The following is a 19,711-nucleotide window of genomic DNA, read 5'->3' as shown; positions in this document are numbered from 1 at the left end:
GGGCGCTGGGGGCTGGGCACGGGAAGGAAGGAGGCCCGCGCCGGAGCAGACGGACGTGGCACGGCGACACCGCGGCCCTCAGAGCCCTGACCCGTTTCTGGCCAAATCCAGGCTCGGCCTGCCCCCTTCCTCCTCTCAGGAGCATGGAGGGGCCCTGGGGCGTGTGGGAACTGGAGATGTGGGCGTTATGGGGAGACTTTTCCCAGCCTCTGGTCCAGGACTCCCCCTCCCAGCCTCACCACGAGGGCAGAGGGTCCCTGGAACCAAGCTTAAGCAGCTGCTTCCGCGTGGCCCCAGGAGAGGCACAGCCAGGTGATTGGGGTGGCTTATTTTCCAACTGTCCAGTCCAGCGCTTTTTCTAGTTGTGTCCCTTCCTTGCCACAGGTTGGTACTGGTGCCCCTCCCAAGGCGCGAATTATTCTGTGACTGCCACCCCTAAGCCCACCCTACAGGGGGTTTTGGAGGAGCACACAGACCTACCCGTCTGCCTCTGGCTTCCTTTGCCTTTGCCGTGGGCCCTAGGCCAGTTGTCCTGCCTGCTGCAGGCCTGGCACTACCTCTGCCTCCTGGCTGCAGGACTGTGCCCCTGCCAGGAAGAGGCATCAGAAGGGGCAGAGTGGGGATGCTGGCCAGTCAAGAGCATCCCTGCCTTGTCTCCTGCCAGCCCTGCCCTGGCTTGTAAGCACTCCTGCTTGGCCAGCAGTTTCCCTAAACACCAGGATACCCAGTCACCCCTGAGGAGTGTCTCCTCCTGCCTGCCCATAGGCGACGGGTGTATAGAATACCTAGAAAATACTACGAGGCCCAGACTCCAGCATTTCTTCTGTGGCCTCCTTGCTATACAGAAGAAGGGCTGCCAAAGTCTGGGAGCAGCCAAAATTCTTTGTTTCTTTGGTGGTCTTTGGTGATGAGATTGAGACCCTACCTTTGATACAGTTGTCACTGAAGTCTTCTAGGAGAACTCCCTAGGGGAACGCCTAAGAGTTTCTCTAGGCCTTAGGGCAGATTAATGACCCACTCGCCCTCCACCCTGTGGCTTTTCCTTCCTGCCCTAGGGATGCCTGCTGCTTTGCTTAGCTCAGTTCAGAGTGTTCCTGAAGTGTGGGATATTTGCTTTTGGGTGTGTCTCTCAAGACCTGCTGTGATTTTAGCAGGTTGGGGCCCCTGAGCTGTGGCCCTGCACCTAGATGTACCCATGCAGGCCTACACTCACCTTCTGGGGTTTGCTGTGACTGTGGCCCACCCTAGTGCCTTGCTTTGGCTGGGGCCCCAGTGTCCTGGTCCCACCTCTAAGGCCTCTTTCCTCCCCTTTCCCATCCCAGCCATTTCTGTTCTGCTCTGTCAGAACATGCCCTGCACTCAGCCCCCTGGGGTCTCTCCATGCTGTTCCGAGCCCTGTGTGACTCAGCAGCCCAGGCACCGGGGCGTGCAGCGTGTCCTGTGCTGGGTCATGTTCATGCTGTGTTGCACCACAAAATTGTTCTCAGGTTTGTTCCCTGTGTTTACTTATTTTCTCTCCCCATCAAGATTGAGAAGTTTTCAAAGTCAGGCTCTGTCTGCTGTGTGTGGCGATATGGGAACTTCTGTGTTGCCTGACAAACTCTGAGACCTGAAGGCAATGGATATTTTGGGCCTATTGCCTTGATGGCGCCCCAGCAGACCTTCCACTATCTTTGGCTCTAGCTCTTGGGGCTGGAGTCTGCCAGACTCTAGTGGGGGGCCCGAGGTGGGAACTGCCCTGATGGGGTAGTAGGATGGGGGGGCTCTAGCCTCTGCTCCCCTAGGCTTTTTTATACACCCCTGCTGCCTTCTCTGGCATGGCAGGCTCCGCCCCTTTAGGGCTGCCCTCCCCACTAGGAATACTCACTTCTCTGTCTTCACAGCGACTTCCTGATTCTCCCAGGATTCATTGACTTCATAGCTGATGAGGTGGTGAGTACCTCTTCCTTTGACAAGGGGAGGGGGCCGTGTGTGTGGTGGAAGAGGCTGATTTCTTGCTCAGGAGCAGGGCATGGAGAGACTTTTCTTGGGAATGGGTAGATAGGATATAGCCCTCCCCCCTCCTTTTTTTTTTGAGACAGAGTCTTGCTCTGTCACTCAGGCTGGAGTGCAGTGATAGCTGATGAGGTGGCTTCCTTTGACAAGGGGAGGGGGCCGTGTGTGTGGTGGAAGAGGCTGATTTCTTGCTCAGGAGCAGGGCATGGAGAGACTTTTCTTGGGAATGGGTAGATAGGATATAGCCCTCCCCCCTCCTTTTTTTTTTGAGACAGAGTCTTGCTCTGTCACTCAGGCTGGAGTGCAGTGGTGTGATCTCATCTCACTACAGCCTCCACCTCCCAGATTTAAGTGATTCTCCTGCCTCAGCCTCTTGAGTAGCTGGGATTACAGGCACCTGCCAAAACCCCCCGATAATTTTTGTATTTTTAGTGGAGATGGGGTTTTGCCATGTTGGCCAGGCTGGTCTCAAACTCCTGAGCTCAAGTGATCCACCCGCCTCAGCCTCCCAAAATGCTGATTCCACCCAGCTGGAATGGGTGGAAATAGCCTTTATCGTTGCCAGAGAAACTGGCAGAGATCAAAGGGTTATCCCTGATGGGGCAGAGGCAGCTATGGGGACACAGGAGTGTCCTGAGTGAGGCCCGGCCCGGGGCTGGGTGGCTCTCTGTCAGTGACAGAGCCTATGGGCAGGTTCAGAAGAGGCCTGGGAAGGGGCTGGCTTGGGAGCGGGAAGGGGTGGGTTTGGGAGTGGCTTCCTTATTTTAGACACCATAAGGATTGGATTTTGTCTGGAATGCTGAACAAGGATATGATAGAAGCCAGTAAAATTATAGAGATTTGAAAACGATAGACAGACTTGTTCACTGATCCACAAAGTACAAGAACTGGCAAGAGGGTTTGAAAGAGTTGCATTTTGGATAAATACAAGGAAACACAGTGTCTTGCTTTCCCAGAGGGGCTCATCAATGAGCCGAACCAATGAACAATTAACATATGATAAACTCAGAGAAGCCAAGGTGGGTAGTGATGATGGTGTAGTCATTTCAAGAAAAAGTACCATGACTCTATGATGAATTCATATACATTAAAAAACCCATTTCTTTTCTGTTGCTCTTATTATTGCTATTTATTCTGGTCTGATTCTCATGAAAGGCCAGAGGGCCCGAGTGTGCCTAGATCAATTACATGTGAGGGAAGTTCATGTCCAGCCTGTGTGTAGCCAGAGCTGAACCAGACAGATTTTCAGGGGGAAATTCGAATGATTCTGGTTGTTTCCCTTATGACAACAACCAGGAAGCCTTCTTGGTGCAACTGTTAGTTTAACAGAGTTTACTGAGCACTGTGGCTTTGTGTCAGACCCTGGGCTGGCTGCTAGGAAGAGAGAGATTGAAAAGACCCCTACCAGCCGGGCATGGTGGCTCACACCTATAGTCCCAGCACTTTGAGAGGCTGAGGCAGGAGGATCTCCTGAGATCAGGAGTTTGAGACCAGCCTGGCCAACATGGTGAAACCCCATCCCTACTAAAAATGCAAAAATTAGCTGGGCGTTGTGGCGGGCATCTGTAATCTCAGCTACTTGGGAGGCTGAGGCAGGAAAATCACTTGAACCTGGGAGGTGGAGGTTGCAGTGAGTCGAGATTGCACCACTGTACTCCAGCCTGGGTGACAGAGTGAGACTCCATCTCAGAAAATAAATAAATAAATAAAGGACACCTGCCTGGCTGGCAAGGGTCTCCCTGTCCTGTGGCTTCTGTCAGGAAGGCTGTGGCCCTTCTGTGGCATGATGAAAGAGGAGAAGATGATGTTTTCTAGATCATGGGGCCAGAGGTCTGAACCAGGGTTACATAGCGGGGCCGGGCGCGGTGGCTCAAGCCTGTAATCCTAGCACTTTGGGGGGCCGAGACGGGCGGATCACGAGGTCAGGAGATCGAGACCATCCTGGCTAACACGGTGAAACCCCGTCTCTACTAAAAAAATACAAAAAACAAAAACTAGCCGGGCGAGGTGGCAGGCGCCTGTAGTCCTAGCTACTCAGGAGGCTGAGGCAGGAGAATGGCGTAAATCCGGGAGGTGGAGCTTGCAGTGAGCCAAGATCACGCCACTGCACTCCAGCCTGGGTGACAGAGCGAGACTCCGTCTCAAAAAAAAAAAAAAAATTACATAGCAAAGTCTGCTCAAATGTCTTGGGGGCTGGGATCCACTACTGTTGGCCTGACCCTCAGAGGGGTATGTGCTCTGGTCTTTCCTCCATGGGCAGGTGGCTTTTAAATGGACACTTGCAATCCTGACTGCTCTCCTGAGCTCCAGACCATTAGTTGCTTGCTTTCCTAAATGCCTAAAAGACTCTTTTCCATGCCTCCCCTGACCTCAGCCCTTGTCACTCAGAATCCATTCTCCACCTCAGAGCCTGAGTGACCTTTTTGAAACATAAATCAGATCATTTCTCTGTCGAGACCAGGGGCTTCTGTCCGAATCGAATCTGAGCTTCTCTCCCTGGTCTTCATGGTCATACATGCTGCCCCTGCCTTCTTCCCGCCTCTCCCTTCCCTCCACTCCCCTGGCCTTCTTTTTCTTTCTTAAATGTGCCTCCAAAAGAATTGGACTCTGAGGCGGGTTTGCACCCAGCCCTCTTAGCCGAGTGACAGCCCTTCTGACTTCTACTTGATCGGCTCCCACCCGTCACCTCCCAGGAAGGAGGCTTTCCCCAGTCACCTTGTTGCCGGTGGTCGCTTGCCTTCTTGTTTTTCTCTACAGCCTTCATCGTGACGGAAGTCATCTTGAGCATGTGTCCTGTGTCTGTCATCTTTCTTTCCAAGTAGAACATAAGCTCTACCGTGTTCACTGCCATGTCTCCAGGGACTGTCCTGGTGCTGGTGCATGTAGGAGCTCAGTGAGTGTTTGTCCAGTGGGTGATAAACTTCACATGGGCTGTGCCTCCATCCTCAGGACCTGACCTCAGCCCTGACCCGGAAGATCACGCTGAAGACGCCACTGATCTCCTCCCCCATGGACACTGTGACAGAAGCTGACATGGCCATTGCGATGGCTGTGAGTTACGCACCTGCATGGGGACTCCCGGGCACAGGAACTGACCATGGTGGGCTGTGCTGAGGGGCAGGGCTGGGGAGGGATGGGCCCTCACTCTGACCACACTTCCCTTCCATGTCAGCTGATGGGAGGTATTGGTTTCATTCACCACAACTGCACCCCAGAGTTCCAGGCCAACGAGGTGCGGAAGGTCAAGGCAAGTACCAGGCCTGTCCCCAGCAAGATGCCACCTGGCAGTCCCCACGTCAGAGGCCCTCCCAGCCTCCCCTGCCAGCCCTGTACTGCTGCACTCCCTGGGTGTCCTTCCTCTCAGTGGAGCTGAGGGTCCCACTGAGGGTCCTGGCTTCTCTGCGGCACAGCCGCATCCTCTGTTCCCTGTGGCCAGCTCAGACATCATCCCTGGCTTTCTTCCAGCCTTTTCCTCCCCCTATCTCTGCCTGCAGAAGTTTGAACAGGGCTTCATCACAGACCCTGTGGTGCTGAGCCCCTCGCATACTGTGGGCGATGTGCTGGAGGCCAAGATGCGGCATGGCTTCTCTGGCATCCCCATCACTGAGACAGGCACCATGGGCAGCAAGCTGGTGGGCATCGTCACTTCCCGAGACATCGACTTTCTTGCTGAGAAGGACCACACCACCCTCCTCAGTGAGGTACCTGCAGGGCAGGGGAAGCAGGGCTGGGTGCAGAGAGGACCCTCACGCTGGGGCCTCAGACTGGTGCCTGTGACCAGGGACCAGAGGGAGGCCTGGCTCCTTCTCTCTCACCTGCCAACCTGCAGGCAAATGTTCCTGGCCCCACAGGTGATGACGCCAAGGATTGAGCTGGTGGTGGCTCCAGCAGGTGTGACGTTGAAAGAGGCAAATGAGATCCTGCAGCGTAGCAAGAAAGGTACCAGGGAGCTAGTTGAAAACTCAACCCCCAGCCTGACTCCCTGTCCACAGTCCCATTATTCTTTCACAGCCTCGCAGGTTATCCCAGCAACGAGACTGGGCCCTGGGAAAGGTTTGAATAACCTCAGGCAGGCCAGAGCACAATTCCTGCCATCCTTCTCTTAGCTTAGGGAAGCTTGTCCCTAATGCAGCATCTTCACAGTATGTTTCCCAAAACTAGTCCTATGAGATGCTCATCCCAAGAAAAGCCTCTGTGGTCTTAAAAGCTTGAGCAATAACTCCTTTCTCTATCCCCTGTCTTACGTAAAGAATTGCACATTCACTTATTAAAGGATCTCAGAAGTCCTGCAGTTAAATTTATTTGACACTGGAGCTGTTTCTATATTTGCTAGCTAGAAACAACTTTAGCTTTTTTTTTTTTTTTTTTGAGACAGAGTCTCACTTTGTCACCCAGGTGGAGTGCAGTGGCACAATCTCAGCTCATTGCAACCCTTGCCTCCTGGGTTCAAGCGATTCTCATGCCTCAGCCTTCTGAGTAGCTAAGATTACAGATGTGTGCTACTACACCAGCTTATTTGTTTATTTATTTGTTTGCTTGTATTTTTAGTAGAGATGGGGTTTCACCATGTTGGCCAGGCTGGTCTTGAACTCCTGGCCTCAAGCAGTCTGCTCTCCTTGGCCTCCCAAAGTGCTGGGATTACAGGCGTGAGCCACTGTGCCTGGCCACAACTTTGGCTAGCTATTTATTTATTTATTTATTTTTGAGATGGAGTCTTGCTCTCTCATCCAGGCTGAAGTGTAGTGGTGTGATCTCGGCTCACTGTAATCTCCGCCTCCTGGGTTCAAGCAATTCTCCTGCCTCAGCCTCCTGAGTAGTTGGGACAACAGGCGCACACCAACACACCCAGCTAATTTTTTTTGTATTTTTAGTAGAGATGGAGTTTCACCATATTGGCCAGGCTGTTCTTGAACTCCTGGCCTCAAGTGATCCACCTACTTCAGCCTCCCAAAGTGAGGAAGCTGTGAGCCACCACGCCCGGCCAACCTTGGCTCCTTAGAAAAAAAAAAGGAAAAATTAAATATTCACCAGGTCCCTGTTGGCTATACTGGGAAATGCTTCCCTGGTCCATAGTGGAGGGTTCTGTGGTGTTTGTATTGGACAGGGCACATACTTCTCCCTGCAGGTCAGCATCACTCCTGGCTAGGAGATTTCGGCCACTGTGACCCAGCAGGTGAAAGGCTGCCAGTACTCAGGGGCTGCCCATCCCAGTCCATGGGGATGCCCATCCACAGACCCCAGGAACCTCCTGGGCTGAGAGGTTTCTTTGCTCCCTGTTCCTTGGGAAGCGGTTTAGGTCCCTAGGAACACTTCCTGGGGGGTGCTGTCACCTAGTGGCTGGCTGGGGTACTTCAGTGGAATCTCTGGCATTGCCCACTTTCATCTTCACCCTCCTGAACATCTCTCAAACTTCTCCCCACCAAGCCTGCTTCATTTCACCCCTGCATTCCTTGTCAGGGAAGCTGCCTATCGTCAATGATCGTGATGAGCTGGTGGCCATCATCGCCCGCACTGACCTGAAGAAGAACCGAGACTACCCTCTGGCCTCCAAGGATTCCCACAAGCAGCTGCTCTGCGGGGCAGCTGTGGGCACCCGTGAGGATGACAAATACCGCCTAGACCTGCTCACCCAGGCAGGCGTCGACGTCATAGTCTTGGTGAGGCCCCTGCCTAGGTTGTGGGGGAGGTGTTTGGGTGGTTCAGCAGAGTGGAGGTCTATGAGGACCCAGGTTCACCTCTGATTAAACCTGTGCCCCTCCCTTGCTACTCTTCCTCTCTGCTTCCGAGTGCTCCCTGGTGTCAGAATTGGGAGGGTGGCAGCAGGATCGCCTGAGCTCAGGGGTTCAAGGTCATAGTGTGCTAGGATCGTGCCACTGTACTCCAGCCCTGGGGACAGAACAAGACCCTATCTCAAAAAGCAAACAATGGTTTGTGTCATCTGAGATACAAAGAAAGAAAACAAACAAGTTAAAATTTTCCAATGGCACAGCCGTAAGAAAGAATGAAATCCTGTCCTTTGCAGCAGCATGGACAGAGCTAGAAACCATTATCTTTAGTGAACTAACTCCAAAGCAGAAAACCAAATACTACAGGCCCTCACTTATAAGTAGGGACTAAACAGTGGGTACATGTGTTCATAAAGATGGAAATAATAGATGCTGGGGACTCTAACATGGGAGAGGGTGGGAGGGGAACGAAAAATTGCCTATCAGACACAGTTTTCCATATGTGGGTATTAGGTACACTTGAGACCCAATTCTCACCAGTATGCAGTATGCCCATTTAAGCAACAAACACATATACCCACTGAATCTTTAAAAAAAATAAAGTAGACAAATTGCTGCAAGCAACAATTGCAAATCCAGACCCCCCCACCCCCAATAAAGGGAGGTAGAATAAGGATAAAGGCTTGTTGATTCCTTGTGAGTGATCTGGACCATACATCTAGATTTATCTGTATTCTATGACTAGGAGGAAGGGAAATTAGGAGGGTCACTGGCACCCTCTCAACAGCTCACAACAGACTGCAAACAAAGGCCCTCTGAGGGCCTTCTTGGCTGATAAGTTGACCCTAGTAATTTAGCTCATGTTCACTGAGAACTGCCTGTTTGCCAGCCACTGCGTCAAGACCTTTATGTATATCAGCCCCTTGAGGGACAATTGCCATTCCATTTTCAGATGAAGAAACAGGCTTAAATAAGTTAAGTCATTTCATTTGGTTAGTGAGTTGGTGGGAACAGGATACAGCTCCAGGCAGTGTCTCCGTGCTTTAAGGATCAGTCTGTACAATGGATAGGAAAGGCCTTATCTACCCGAAGACTGCATTAGTGGTGGTTAACCTTTCAGGAAAGCAGTCCCCTTTGAGAATTGACTGAGAGTTGTCAAGTGAACTTCCAGAAAAAAACAGAAACAAAAACAAAAAACAGAAGGAAAGAGCATTCTCGTAACAGTTTTCACAGGATTTGAGGGGTTCGTCCGCTCAGGCTCTCCCTCCTGCCTTGAGCGGCCTCAGCTGTCTAAGCACAAGCTCTTCCTTCCTTTCTCACAGGACTCGTCCCAAGGGAATTCGGTGTATCAGATCGCCATGGTGCATTACATCAAACAGAAGTACCCCCACCTCCAGGTGATTGGGGGGAACGGTGAGTGCGGGGTTGCCTCTCACCCCCCTGTTCCTGCTGCTCCACTGAGAAACCTTTTTCTGTCCTTCAGCATCCCTAGGTGATGGTATGGCTCCTGGCATGGGTGGCAGGAAGCATGATGGGCTTTGGTCACCATAGGGAGGTTGGGGGTGCTAGACTGGGGTCCCAAGAAGCCGTTGGGCAGGCAAGGGCATCCCATCCTCACATTGTTCCTCTGCCCCATCCCCACCCCCACCCCCAGTGGTGACAGCAGCCCAGGCCAAGAACCTGATTGATGCTGGTGTGGACGGGCTGCGCGTGGGCATGGGCTGCGGCTCCATCTGCATCACCCAGGAAGGTGGGTGTCAGGAGGTGAGCGAGTGCCCGCTGGCCCGGGGGCCTCGCCTTTGTTCCCCAGATGCATATCAAGTACTCTCTCTGCCAGGCCCCATTCTGCCATGGTGGGCTCCGGGGTGACCCAGGCATGGGCCGCACCCCGTCGGGCCCACTAACTTAGGGGAAGGCAGATGTCAGCAGGACGCAAGAGCTCCAGCCTGCTTCTCAGAGTGCGGTCAAGGGGGCTCCGCCTGGGGCTTAGGGCCTGGGGCTGGTGTGACTGTCCAAGGGGCTTGTTGGAACCTCAGGGTTTGGATTTGATTTGTGACAAGGCAGATATTTAAGACACAGAGACGATGTGTCCCTGAATATATAAGGATATATTATGCACCCACTTCACCATGTGGTTTGGGAGTGGGGAGTTCCACCCAATTACAAAGCCCTTCTGCAGGGTGGGTTTCTGAACATGAAGTGGGAAAGGGGGACCCTGACATGTGTCCCCCATGTGGTTATTGAGGAGGTATTCCCTGGAGGCTGGTGTCTGACTTGTGGGGTGGCTGCCTGGAAGACTGGGGTCCTAGCTTGACCTGAGATGTACCCAGCCCCTCCTGTGAGGGCCACTTCTCCAAAACACGGAGTGATGCATTTGGCCTTTCCTGGCCCAAACAGCTCTCCCTTTTGGTCTTCGGAGCCTCTGCTATTTAGGTTTGTGCCCTTCGCCTTAGCTGGCTACCTTAGCTGGTGAAATGAGGGCCCTCTCTCATCCACTTAACAAATATTCATTAGGCACCTACTTGTTTCAGGTACTGTTCAAAGCCTTGAGGTAGAGTAGGGACAAAACAAATGAGAGGCGCCATCTCTGGTTTATCCAGCTTTGCACCTGTCCCGAGATAGGTGCTGGTCCTTACAGTCTCCATCTAAAACCTAACACTGAAGGACCTTGGACACTTAGACTTGAAGAAATGCAAACCAGGATCCCAAAGAGGACCGTAGTACCTAACCCTGGTAACAGTTTTTGCAAACGAAAGCCTTGACGGGGAACTTGTGCCTTGAGAGCAGGCGAGGCTGTGGCCACCCGTCTGGGGGCCTTGGCCTCTGAAGGCCACTTCTGATGCCCCATCGGAATCCCCTGTCATGCTCTTGGGGTGCGGTGGCCAAGATCCCTGGAATGACACTCATCCTGGTGGTATTTGCCAGCACCTGTGTTATGCCTCAGAAACACCATCCAGCCGTGTCCCTTTTCCCGACTAGAGGTAGTGCCCAGGAGGAAGAGCTGACCTGGCCCCGTGCCTGGCCCCAGAGTTGCTGTTGACTCTTCTCTGCCTTGTGCACCCCACCCTCCCCCAGTGATGGCCTGTGGTCGGCCCCAGGGCACTGCTGTGTACAAGGTGGCTGAGTATGCCCGGCGCTTTGGTGTGCCCATCATAGCCGATGGCGGCATCCAGACCGTGGGGCACGTGGTCAAGGCCCTGGCCCTTGGCGCCTCCACAGGTGAGGGGAAAATGTGCTGGGGATTGGGCAGGCGAGGGCTGAAAGCCAGGTGGGGCACTCATGGGCTGGAGGCACTAATCCCTTGCCCACTGTAGTGATGATGGGCTCCCTGCTGGCTGCCACCACGGAGGCCCCTGGCGAATACTTCTTCTCAGACGGGGTGCGGCTCAAGAAGTACCGGGGCATGGGCTCACTGGATGCCATGGAGAAGAGCAGCAGCAGCCAGAAGCGATACTTCAGGTTCCCTGACCCTGGGCCCCACCTGGGCAGATCAGCCCACAACCCTTCAGGGCCTGCTCATGCCACCGACTTCCCCTGATGGCAGCCAGTCCTCATACGGTGGTTCTGGAAACTGAGGCACAGGACATAAGTAGCAGACATAGGATCTGTCCCTGGGCCACCTGACTCAGAGCCCAGCGAGGGGTGGCTTGGGGGACCTTCCTGGGCGGTATCCCCTTTGTGCCCTTAAGAGGTGGGGTGGGGTCCTTTGAGCTTCAAGCTGCTGGGCTCAGTCTTCCACCCTCCACGCAGCGAGGGGGATAAGGTGAAGATCGCACAGGGTGTCTCAGGCTCCATCCAGGACAAAGGGTCCATTCAGAAATTCGTGCCCTACCTCATAGCGGGCATCCAACACGGCTGCCAGGATATCGGGGCCCGCAGCCTGTCTGTCCTTCGGTGAGTGCTGAGACTGGGGGTGGCTCCTGCTTCCTTTCTCTCGCTCTTCTCCACCCGTGGTGGCCCTGACCCGCTCCACCTGCCTGCTTCCTAGGTCCATGATGTACTCAGGAGAGCTCAAGTTTGAGAAGCGGACCATGTCAGCGCAGATCGAGGGTGGCGTCCATGGCCTGCACTCGTAAGTGTGGTGGCCTCCTCGTTGACACCTGCAGGCAGTGGGTTGGGCAGGTGGGGCCAGGGTTCTGAGGCCAAGCTGAGGTCAAGGGACCCCATGGACCACCTGCAGCAGGGACAGATGCTGCTGCAGGATGGCCCCTCACCCTCTCCTCCAGGGCCCAGACACCCTGTTCCTCATCCTTTAGCCCCCATGCAAGCAGGCCCTCCCCTTCCCTCGGGCCTCTTCCGAGCGGGGCACAGGAGGTGTGGCCACTCACTGTACCTGGACTCCCAGCCCTTGCTTGCTCAGGAAGCTTGGTAGCTGGTGGCAGGGGCTGGTGGTGGCACCAGGCAGCCAGGCAGAAGATGCGGGTGTGACCCCTCTGGTGGGGACAAGGGCAGAGAGACAGATGCCAGGGTCAGCGCTGGGGCAATTGTGGGCGGGGGCAGTGCTCGTTGGCAGCAGTTCCGTTGGCAGCAGTAGTTGCAGGCATGCGCCCCACCCTGGTCAGGAGCCCTGTCCCCAGGCATCAGCGGGCGTCTAACCTGTGTCTCTTTCCGCCCCACCCTTCCGTAGCTATACCTTTCTGCCGTGTAAGTAAACGCGCTGCCCGGGCCAAGCGTAGAGTAGAGCAGGGGCAGTCTGGGTGGGACCTGGGCTGGAGGTGGGGGTGGGTATTGGGTGGGGGTGGGAGGGTGCTGGGGTATAGCCATGAGATGTGGACCCTGGGTTTGGGCCCCCCGGCCCCCTAACTCCAACACCATCATGGAGGAAACCAGCAATGTCCCCTCATCCAACTGAAACACAGATCCCTTTCTGGCTGCAGAGAGACGCCTGTGACCTCAGGCCTACGGCTGCCCCATCTTAGACCGGACCCAGTGACTACACGCAGCCTAGGCCACTGTGGCTGCCGGGCTGGGGCTAGGTGTAGATACAGGCAGCAGAGGTTCGGCCCCAGGTTGGAGCTTGCTCCATGAGGATGGGCCGTGCCTGCCTGAGCTGTCCCTCCACCCTGGGCACTGAGGACAGTCCACTCAGATGTGGCGATGGCCCAAAGGAGCATGGCCATCTCTGGACCCAGCATGGTTCTTCAGGGAACGCTGGCCTGGGGGAGGACAGAGTCCCAAGGCCTGCTCCAGGCCCTCCTCCTGTCTGCTACAGCTGAGATCCCAGGGCTCCTCAGCTCTCTGCTCTCTCCCGCATCTGGGGACCCTGGGGAAATGGTTTTGGGAGGGAGCAGGGTCCACACACCCACTCTTGTTCCCCCTCTTGCCTTGTCCCCACAGTTACGAGAAGCGGCTGTACTGAGGACAGCGGTGGAGGCCGAGGTGGTGGAGGGGGCGCACCCCAATGTCCACTTTTGGGCACAACCTCCCTCCATAACTGAGTGATCCACAGATTTGCACTACGGGTTCCCCAGCTCCTTTCCAGGGAGAGAGGAGGGGAGGTCCTGAGGGGGCTGCTGCCCCTCGCTCGGCATCCCCTGCAGTCACGATTGCTCCCTTGGCCAGGCTGCCCTGGGAGCCCCCCTGAGCCCAGCCAGCCGGGCTCTCAGGCCCTGTGCCTGCCTCAGGTCTTTCTTGCTGCAGCCTGCTCCAGCCCGGCCCCCACCCCAGGGGCAGGTGGCCCCTCCTGGCCTCTCCTATAGGGCACCTCCCTGCCCCCAGCCCCCCAGGAAATGGTGCTCTCCTGGCCCTGCCTCTGGCCCTTCCCGGGCCGCTGCCCCCTCAGCCATGTGGCACTTCTGAGCTCCTGACCTAGGCCAAGGGGAGGTCTCTGCCCCCTTCCCCGGGCCTGGGCTACCCTTGGGTCCTGCTCCTCAGGCCACTCCCCTGTCCCTGGCCCTGGGGAGGAGGCTGCCCTGGTCATGGCCGCCTGCCTGTCATTCCTGACTCACCACCGTCCCCAGGTGAACCATTCCTCCCCTCTCCTCAGCTGCAGTTGAAGGCTTTAACTTTGCACACTTTGGGATCACAGTTGCGTCATTGTGTGTTAAATACTCGGAATAAATCAAGCAGGTCTCAACGCCTCCACCATCTTGTCTGTATTCCCTGTCCGTTGGGTGACTGGAGCCCCATCAGAGTTGGGCTGGGAGGTGTGGCACCAGGCCCTGCTTCCCCAGGAAGGTATGAGGGCGTTGTGGTACTGGGGGTGGGGTGGGGGTGTGTTGGTGCAAGTGGGCCCCATGTCAGGAGGTCTCCCAGGCTTGTGCCACACTGGCAGGTTTACCTGCTGCAAGCTGCTCAGCAACTCCTACAGCCGGGCAGCATTGTGGAGGGGTCATCACGGCTGTAGAATTCTAGCATCGGGGCCTCACACCCGGCTGCTGAAAAATGCCCACCGCAGCCTCATCATGCCACATGGTGCAGCCAGGGCACAGATGGCAGTACAGCATGGCCAGGGCCTGTGGTCTCATCTGCCGAAACATACCTATAGGTACAAAGCAGAGTGGGTCAGCTCCCACTGTTCCTATGTGCCTCAGGACCTGCCTCCCAGCCTCAGTTCCCACTGGTGCAGACAGTACTGTCACATGGGCTGCTGAATACCCCTAGAGTTGCGGGGTTTTGGAACATTCGTATTGCCTTCCTGTGCCTCTGTTTTTGGGCAGTAGGCACAAAGCTGTCTATCGAAGGTACAGACACCACTCCATACAGCCATCACTCAAGTGGGCAGAGGCAGGGAAGATGGCCAGGGGATCCTTGGGTAGCGGGAATGAGCAGACCAAGGAGAAGATCTGGATACACTCCTATGGCTAAGGGAGGGGCCCTCAGCTCCCTGCTGCCATGCTGTACCAATACCTGCCCTCTCCCAGACCCCTTCTGCCAGAGAACCATTTGCTCAGGGGCCAGCCTTTCACTGCATCATTTTTTAGCTTTGTGCTTCTAGGGACAAGAAAGAGCTAGACAGCAGGACTATCAGGTGGACTCAGAGCTGGTTCAGCATCTGCTCTAGGAGTTCTTGCAAAGTGAATGGGTCATTGACAGTCCAGGGAGGCCTTGTGCCCTGGAGTCTGGCTTTGATGAGCACCTGAGTCAGAGGTGACCCAGCAGGGAGGGAGGACGATGCCCAGGTCCCAGGGGATGGTTGAAGATGAGAGGGGATGGACCAAAACAGGGCCAAGTTTCGTGGTTCGTCTTGTGCATTGGTTTACAAAAATCATGCAGGAAGCAGCTTGACCAGCCATTGAGATCGGAAAGATCTAAGCGTTTTCAGATAAATGCCAAGTCACTCTGAATCAAGAGCGTGAGTGGTTCAAAGGGAGAGGTTCCATTTTGAACTAAACCTAGTTGGTTAATAGAGCTGACGAATGGGATGAATTACCTTGTAAGTCAGTGATCTCCCCCTTAAGGTATGGTAGCATTAGTATGGCCCTTTGAGAGGAGGTTTTAGCACGGTGGCCCTGGAAGTTTGGTGCATGTCACAATCACCTGGAGAGCTAATAACAAACAAGTCCTAGGCTTGCCGTAGTAGGATGGGGTCTGGGCCTCTGGGTTGCTACTCAGCCCCTCAATTCTGATACATTCTAAAGTTAGAGGATTACTGTTTTAGAGGAATTCCATACATCTAGTTATATGGTCTGAGACTTGTTACAGCATGCGTCCTAAGAAAAGCAGATGACACAGCACCCACCCCCAGGCTTCATTGCAAGGATTATGTGAGAGCAAATGAGGAAGGTTACAGGTGCTCAGTAAATGAGTCTTTTTTTTTTTTTTTTGAGACAAAATCTCACTCTGTCACCCAGGCTGGAGTGCAGTGGCATAGTCTAGGTGCCCACCACCATGCCCAGCTAATTTTTGTATTGTTAGTGAAGATAGGGTTTCACTATGTTGGCCAGGCTGGTCTTGAACTCCTGATCTCAGGTGATCCGCCTGCCTCGGCTTCCCAAAGTGCTGGGATTACAGGCGTGAGTTAATGAGTCATATTGTGTCCTATGGGCTCTCCCTTTGCCTGGGTGATAAATGCATGTAAGTCTGGACCCAGGCAACACACTTACTCTGGGTTGCAAATTCAGCCACAGTGCAGGAGGCTCGAGTGGGACAAAGGGAGAGAGACTCTGGGTAGGAAGGCCACAGCAGGTGGATATTCAGAGGCAGCTCAGAGCCACATTTGGGAGAAATGCAGATCAGAGATGCCTTGGTCAGCAGTACTACCTGTCCCCCTGAAGTCCAACCAGGTCTGTGCAGCGCACATGCCCCCTCATCCCTCCTTGACACACACCCAGCACCATGTGGTCCAGGCTACTCACCACCAGGTTGTCAAAGACGTGGCCCCACAGGCGCTGAACCATGCTGCTGTGGTGCCCCAGGTCCCAGCTCATGGGCAGCGGCATCTGCGCAAAGGTGTACCCACCCAGGGAGAGGGTGCACTGCCAGCGTGCAGCCAGCCAGTGCCCCAGGATCCCTGCAGCAACATCAGCATTCAGGCAGCCCGCACCAGGCCACCGCAAAAGAAATGGCTCAGTGCACTCTCCCAGCCAGCGCGTCAAAGCTGCAGGCCAGGTGGAGCTGCAGGGACTTAGCCTAGGCAGCCAGCCTCGCCCCCAGCCAGGGCAGGAACAAGAGCAACAGGTAGAGCCAGGGGACTGGGAGGCCCGGGCTTCAGTGCAGGTGTGTGGAGCAGGAGAGTCAAGTTACTCTCCCGGGGTGGGGGGTAGCAGTGGGGCCATCTCTGGTGTACCCTGGGGGACCAAGTGGAGGAGGAGTGGGTGGCCCTAGCCGTCTCCCAGGCTCCAAGGACTGAGAACAGGGCCCTCAGATGGCATGGCCCAATCATTCAAGGGGGACTGGACTAGCCCTCTGAGGCTCCTTTCAGCTTCTGTGGCTCCCGTGCCAGTCAGGAAGTGGGCAGTCAGCCGGAGGGGAGCCACTCAGCTCCCCTCAGTCTTTCCCTCCACCCCTCTCCTCACATGCAGAGTCAGGGCTGGAGAGGAAGAGAGGACCCAACCATTGGGGCATGGTGGGTTGGCGGAGGTAGCTCCTCCCTCTCCCCTTCATTAGAGCTTTTTATTCTTTCAGGATCCCTTCTGGCTTGTAAGGGTCAAATTCCACCCTCAGCCTCTCTGACCCCACTATAGACTCAGACTCAGACTCAGCTAACCAGGAGGTTGCAGGGCCAACCCTGCCCACCTCACCTTACCCCTGAAGCCGTCCTGCCTCCTGCTGAGGAGAGTTTGGAGGCAGGGAACCCGGGCAGAAGGCAGCGGCCAGGTGGCAGCCTCCAGCCACATGCAGCCTCTTCTAGGCCAGAGTACCCAGCCCCACCTCTCACACCTATTGTCCTCAGAGCAGGGCTTCTCACCTGCAGGGTTCAGGCATCACCATCGCCAGCCTCCTCCTTGCTTACCCTTCTGGCTTAGCTCAGGAGGGAAAACAGGTGGGATCAGGGACCCAGGAGACCTGGTCTCCAGCCAGCCTCCTGCTCCACCTGCTCTTAAGCTTCTGGGCTGAGAGCCAGGGTGTTGGCTCCCAAGTCAATTTCACCCCCCACCCCCACCCCAGCCCAGCTAGAGTTGGAGAGGGGACATCTGGATAGCAAGATGTGGTATTAGCCTGGAACAGGTAAAGAGCAGCCTTTCGCTCACCCTGTGCCTCAGTTTCTCTACTTGTGATCCTAAAAGGGAAAGAGGTACACCCCCACCCCCAGGCATCCCAACTTCAGATATTTTACTTCCCCCTTCACTTTTCAGGGCAGGCTGATCTCAGGGTGGCCAAGCCCAGGGGCTGCCTTGGGCGGGTATTGAACTCAGGAGTCCTGGTCTCATAGCAGGGACCTTTCTGCTTCTCCCTCTTCTGCCAGTGGGCAGGACGATCTGAGGCTCCAAGGGGTTCACCTGGCAATTGTCAGGTGGGTAGGAAGGTTCTCCCAGAGAAGAAAAGGGGACTCGGGTCTAGGAGCAGTGGGAGCTGAGCGGTTCCCCAGGAGGGGATGTTGCACCAGGACCTTGCGGTGACCCACATGTCACTCTCCTACCTCAACTTTAACCTCTTCATTTCCATGGCTCCCTCCCTGTGGAAAGGCAGGTAGTGGGAAACAGTTTCCAAGAGGATTGCAAGCCACGGGAAAGCAACTAGGGGAGAGACGTTCTTGGACCTCAGGCTACCAGGAATCCTGCTTTCCTGTCCTCTCTCTTTATGTGTAGAGAAGGACATCGCTCCCACCCTCCACAGTGCTTCCAACTCCTTCCCATGCCTCTAATCTCTGGGAAAGTCTGGGGGCAAAAGGAGCAAAGAGCTTTTATGTGATGCAGTGGGGGAGAATGGGCAGGGGAAGAGGAGTGTTCCCTGTTCCAGGCTGTGGGACTCCGGGTCTGGGTGCTTCAGAAGCAGTGTGGCACTGTGTCCGGCAGATGGCGCCGAGACCCATCTACCGGTGGGACCCCAGGGAACCCGGAGTGGGGCAGTTTCCTAGGCAACAAGCAGCCCTTCTTTTCAAAGCCCGGTCTTTGGCAACCATTCCCTGGTTACCTGCATCCGTAGTAAAATTTGGCTTCCGAAGGACAGGCAGGGTTTGGAGGTAAACTAATTTCATCTCCCAGAAAGGAAAGAGGCTGGCTAGGTGGAGAGAGGAACCTAAAAGACCTGTTTTCTGCCGCCATTCATTACCATGCTGTGAAGGTGCGTCTTATCCTCAGCAACCTGTAGCAGTAATGCCTGTTCCTTTATGATGGATGGGACGACGAGGCTAGGAGAGAGTGACTTGCCCAAGTTGCCAGCGGGTAGGGCCTGGGCCTGCCTGGATGTCCTTGGGTCCATTCCATTCTTTCTCCCAGCAGCTGTGAAGTGTCCAAGCCGTGTGAGGGCGCTGGTGGAGAGGCTTGCCAGGAAGCCAGGAGCTGCAGGAGTGGCTGGAGAGAGGCAAGAATAAATCCAGCCCCTTCCAGCTGAGCTCTTTCCTTGCTTGACCTGGTGTGGGGAGACCCCACTGCTCAGGGTCTCCCCTGACCTCATGGTGGGGCCTTCTCCTGGCAAAGGACCACAGAGGGACAGGGAATAGCAGTTCAGACTGTGGAGGTCATATGGCCCCTCTGCGGTTTCAGGACAGGAGAGCTTGCCAAGGAGGACACAAAGCTGGAACCCAGGACTACCTGGGGAGAGGAGATGCAGGAAAGGATTGCGTTCCAGGGACTGTTCAGAGGAGAAAACTGACTTCAAGTAGGTCAAGGGACGTATTTGGAGGATTCAAATCCAGTTCAATTACCTGCTCTCCACTCCCTCGAGCTCTCATCTCCCTGCCTACTCCACATCTCACACTGATCATAACCAATGCTGAATTTCTGACTCCCTGTAGTAGTCTGGGTTCTCCAGAGAAACAGAACCAATCATACATATTTTTCTAAAAAGAAAAATGTGTGTGTTTGTGGAGAGACAGAGAAAGAGAGACAGACTATTATAAAGAATTGGCTCACATCATTGTGGAGGCTGACAAGTCCCAAGACCTGCAGTTGCCAAGCTGGAGACCCAGGAGAGCCAATGGTGTAGTGCCAGTTCGAGTCCAAAGGCCTGAGAACCAGGAGAGCTGATGGTGTAAGTCCAGAGTCCAAAGGCAGGAGAAGACTGATGTCCCGGCTCGAAGACAGGCAGAGAGAGGAGATTTTCTCTTACTCAGCCTTTTTTGTTCTATTCAAGCCTTCAATGGATTGGATGAGGGCCACCCACACTGGGGAGGGCTGCCTGCTTCATTCAATCAGCTGATTCAAATGTAAATCTCATCCAGAAACACCCTCCCGGACACACTCAAAAATGTATTTAAACAAATACCTGCGCACTCTGTGGTCCAGTCAAGTTGACACATATAATTAACATCACACTCCCTGCCACCCTCCCAGACCTGGTCCTCCTTACATTTACCCTATCTTAAAAACTAACAAATTCATTCCTCTGGTTGCTCAGATAAACAAAACAAAACAAAAACCCTTGGAGTCATTCTTGACTACACTTTC

The 19,711-nt window shown here is 54.8% G+C and overlaps 1 protein-coding gene and 1 long non-coding RNA gene across 4 annotated transcripts in view; one reads left to right on the top strand and one right to left on the bottom strand.

Annotated features, from left to right (window-relative positions):
• IMPDH1 (IMP (inosine 5'-monophosphate) dehydrogenase 1) overlaps positions 1-13,806 on the top strand; it is a 17,587-nt gene extending 3,781 nt beyond the window's left edge. Inside the window, exons 1-14 of one of the 3 annotated variants that reach the window (XM_011939545.1) lie at positions 1,880-1,932; positions 4,945-5,046; positions 5,168-5,242; positions 5,490-5,696; positions 5,825-5,934; positions 7,453-7,652; positions 9,044-9,134; positions 9,376-9,471; positions 10,797-10,940; positions 11,036-11,180; positions 11,472-11,615; positions 11,710-11,793; positions 12,349-12,365; positions 13,059-13,806. In XM_011939545.1, coding sequence (XP_011794935.1) covers positions 5,551-5,696; positions 5,825-5,934; positions 7,453-7,652; positions 9,044-9,134; positions 9,376-9,471; positions 10,797-10,940; positions 11,036-11,180; positions 11,472-11,615; positions 11,710-11,793; positions 12,349-12,365; positions 13,059-13,159 — 1,278 coding nt within the window. In that variant the 5' untranslated portion in view covers positions 1,880-1,932; positions 4,945-5,046; positions 5,168-5,242; positions 5,490-5,550 and the 3' untranslated portion in view covers positions 13,160-13,806. Of the gene's footprint in view, positions 1-1,877; positions 1,933-4,944; positions 5,047-5,167; positions 5,243-5,489; positions 5,697-5,824; positions 5,935-7,452; positions 7,653-9,043; positions 9,135-9,375; positions 9,472-10,796; positions 10,941-11,035; positions 11,181-11,471; positions 11,616-11,709; positions 11,794-12,348; positions 12,366-13,058 lie in introns of those variants that run through there. The other 2 variants (XM_011939544.1, XM_011939546.1) reach the window with 2 other exon arrangements.
• On the bottom strand, positions 13,744-18,735 carry LOC105509995. Its single transcript, XR_001001503.1, has 2 exons — positions 18,473-18,735; positions 13,744-14,202 (listed from the first exon to the last, which is right to left on the bottom strand). It is a non-coding gene; the product is annotated as an uncharacterized LOC105509995 (long non-coding RNA).
• Between the last annotated feature and the right edge of the window lie 976 nt (positions 18,736-19,711).

Source organism: Colobus angolensis, unplaced genomic scaffold (genome assembly GCF_000951035.1).
Source record: "Colobus angolensis palliatus isolate OR3802 unplaced genomic scaffold, Cang.pa_1.0 Scaffold182, whole genome shotgun sequence".
NCBI classification, from domain to species: Eukaryota; Metazoa; Chordata; class Mammalia; order Primates; family Cercopithecidae; genus Colobus; species Colobus angolensis.
This window is presented reverse-complemented; position numbering and strand designations above follow the sequence as displayed.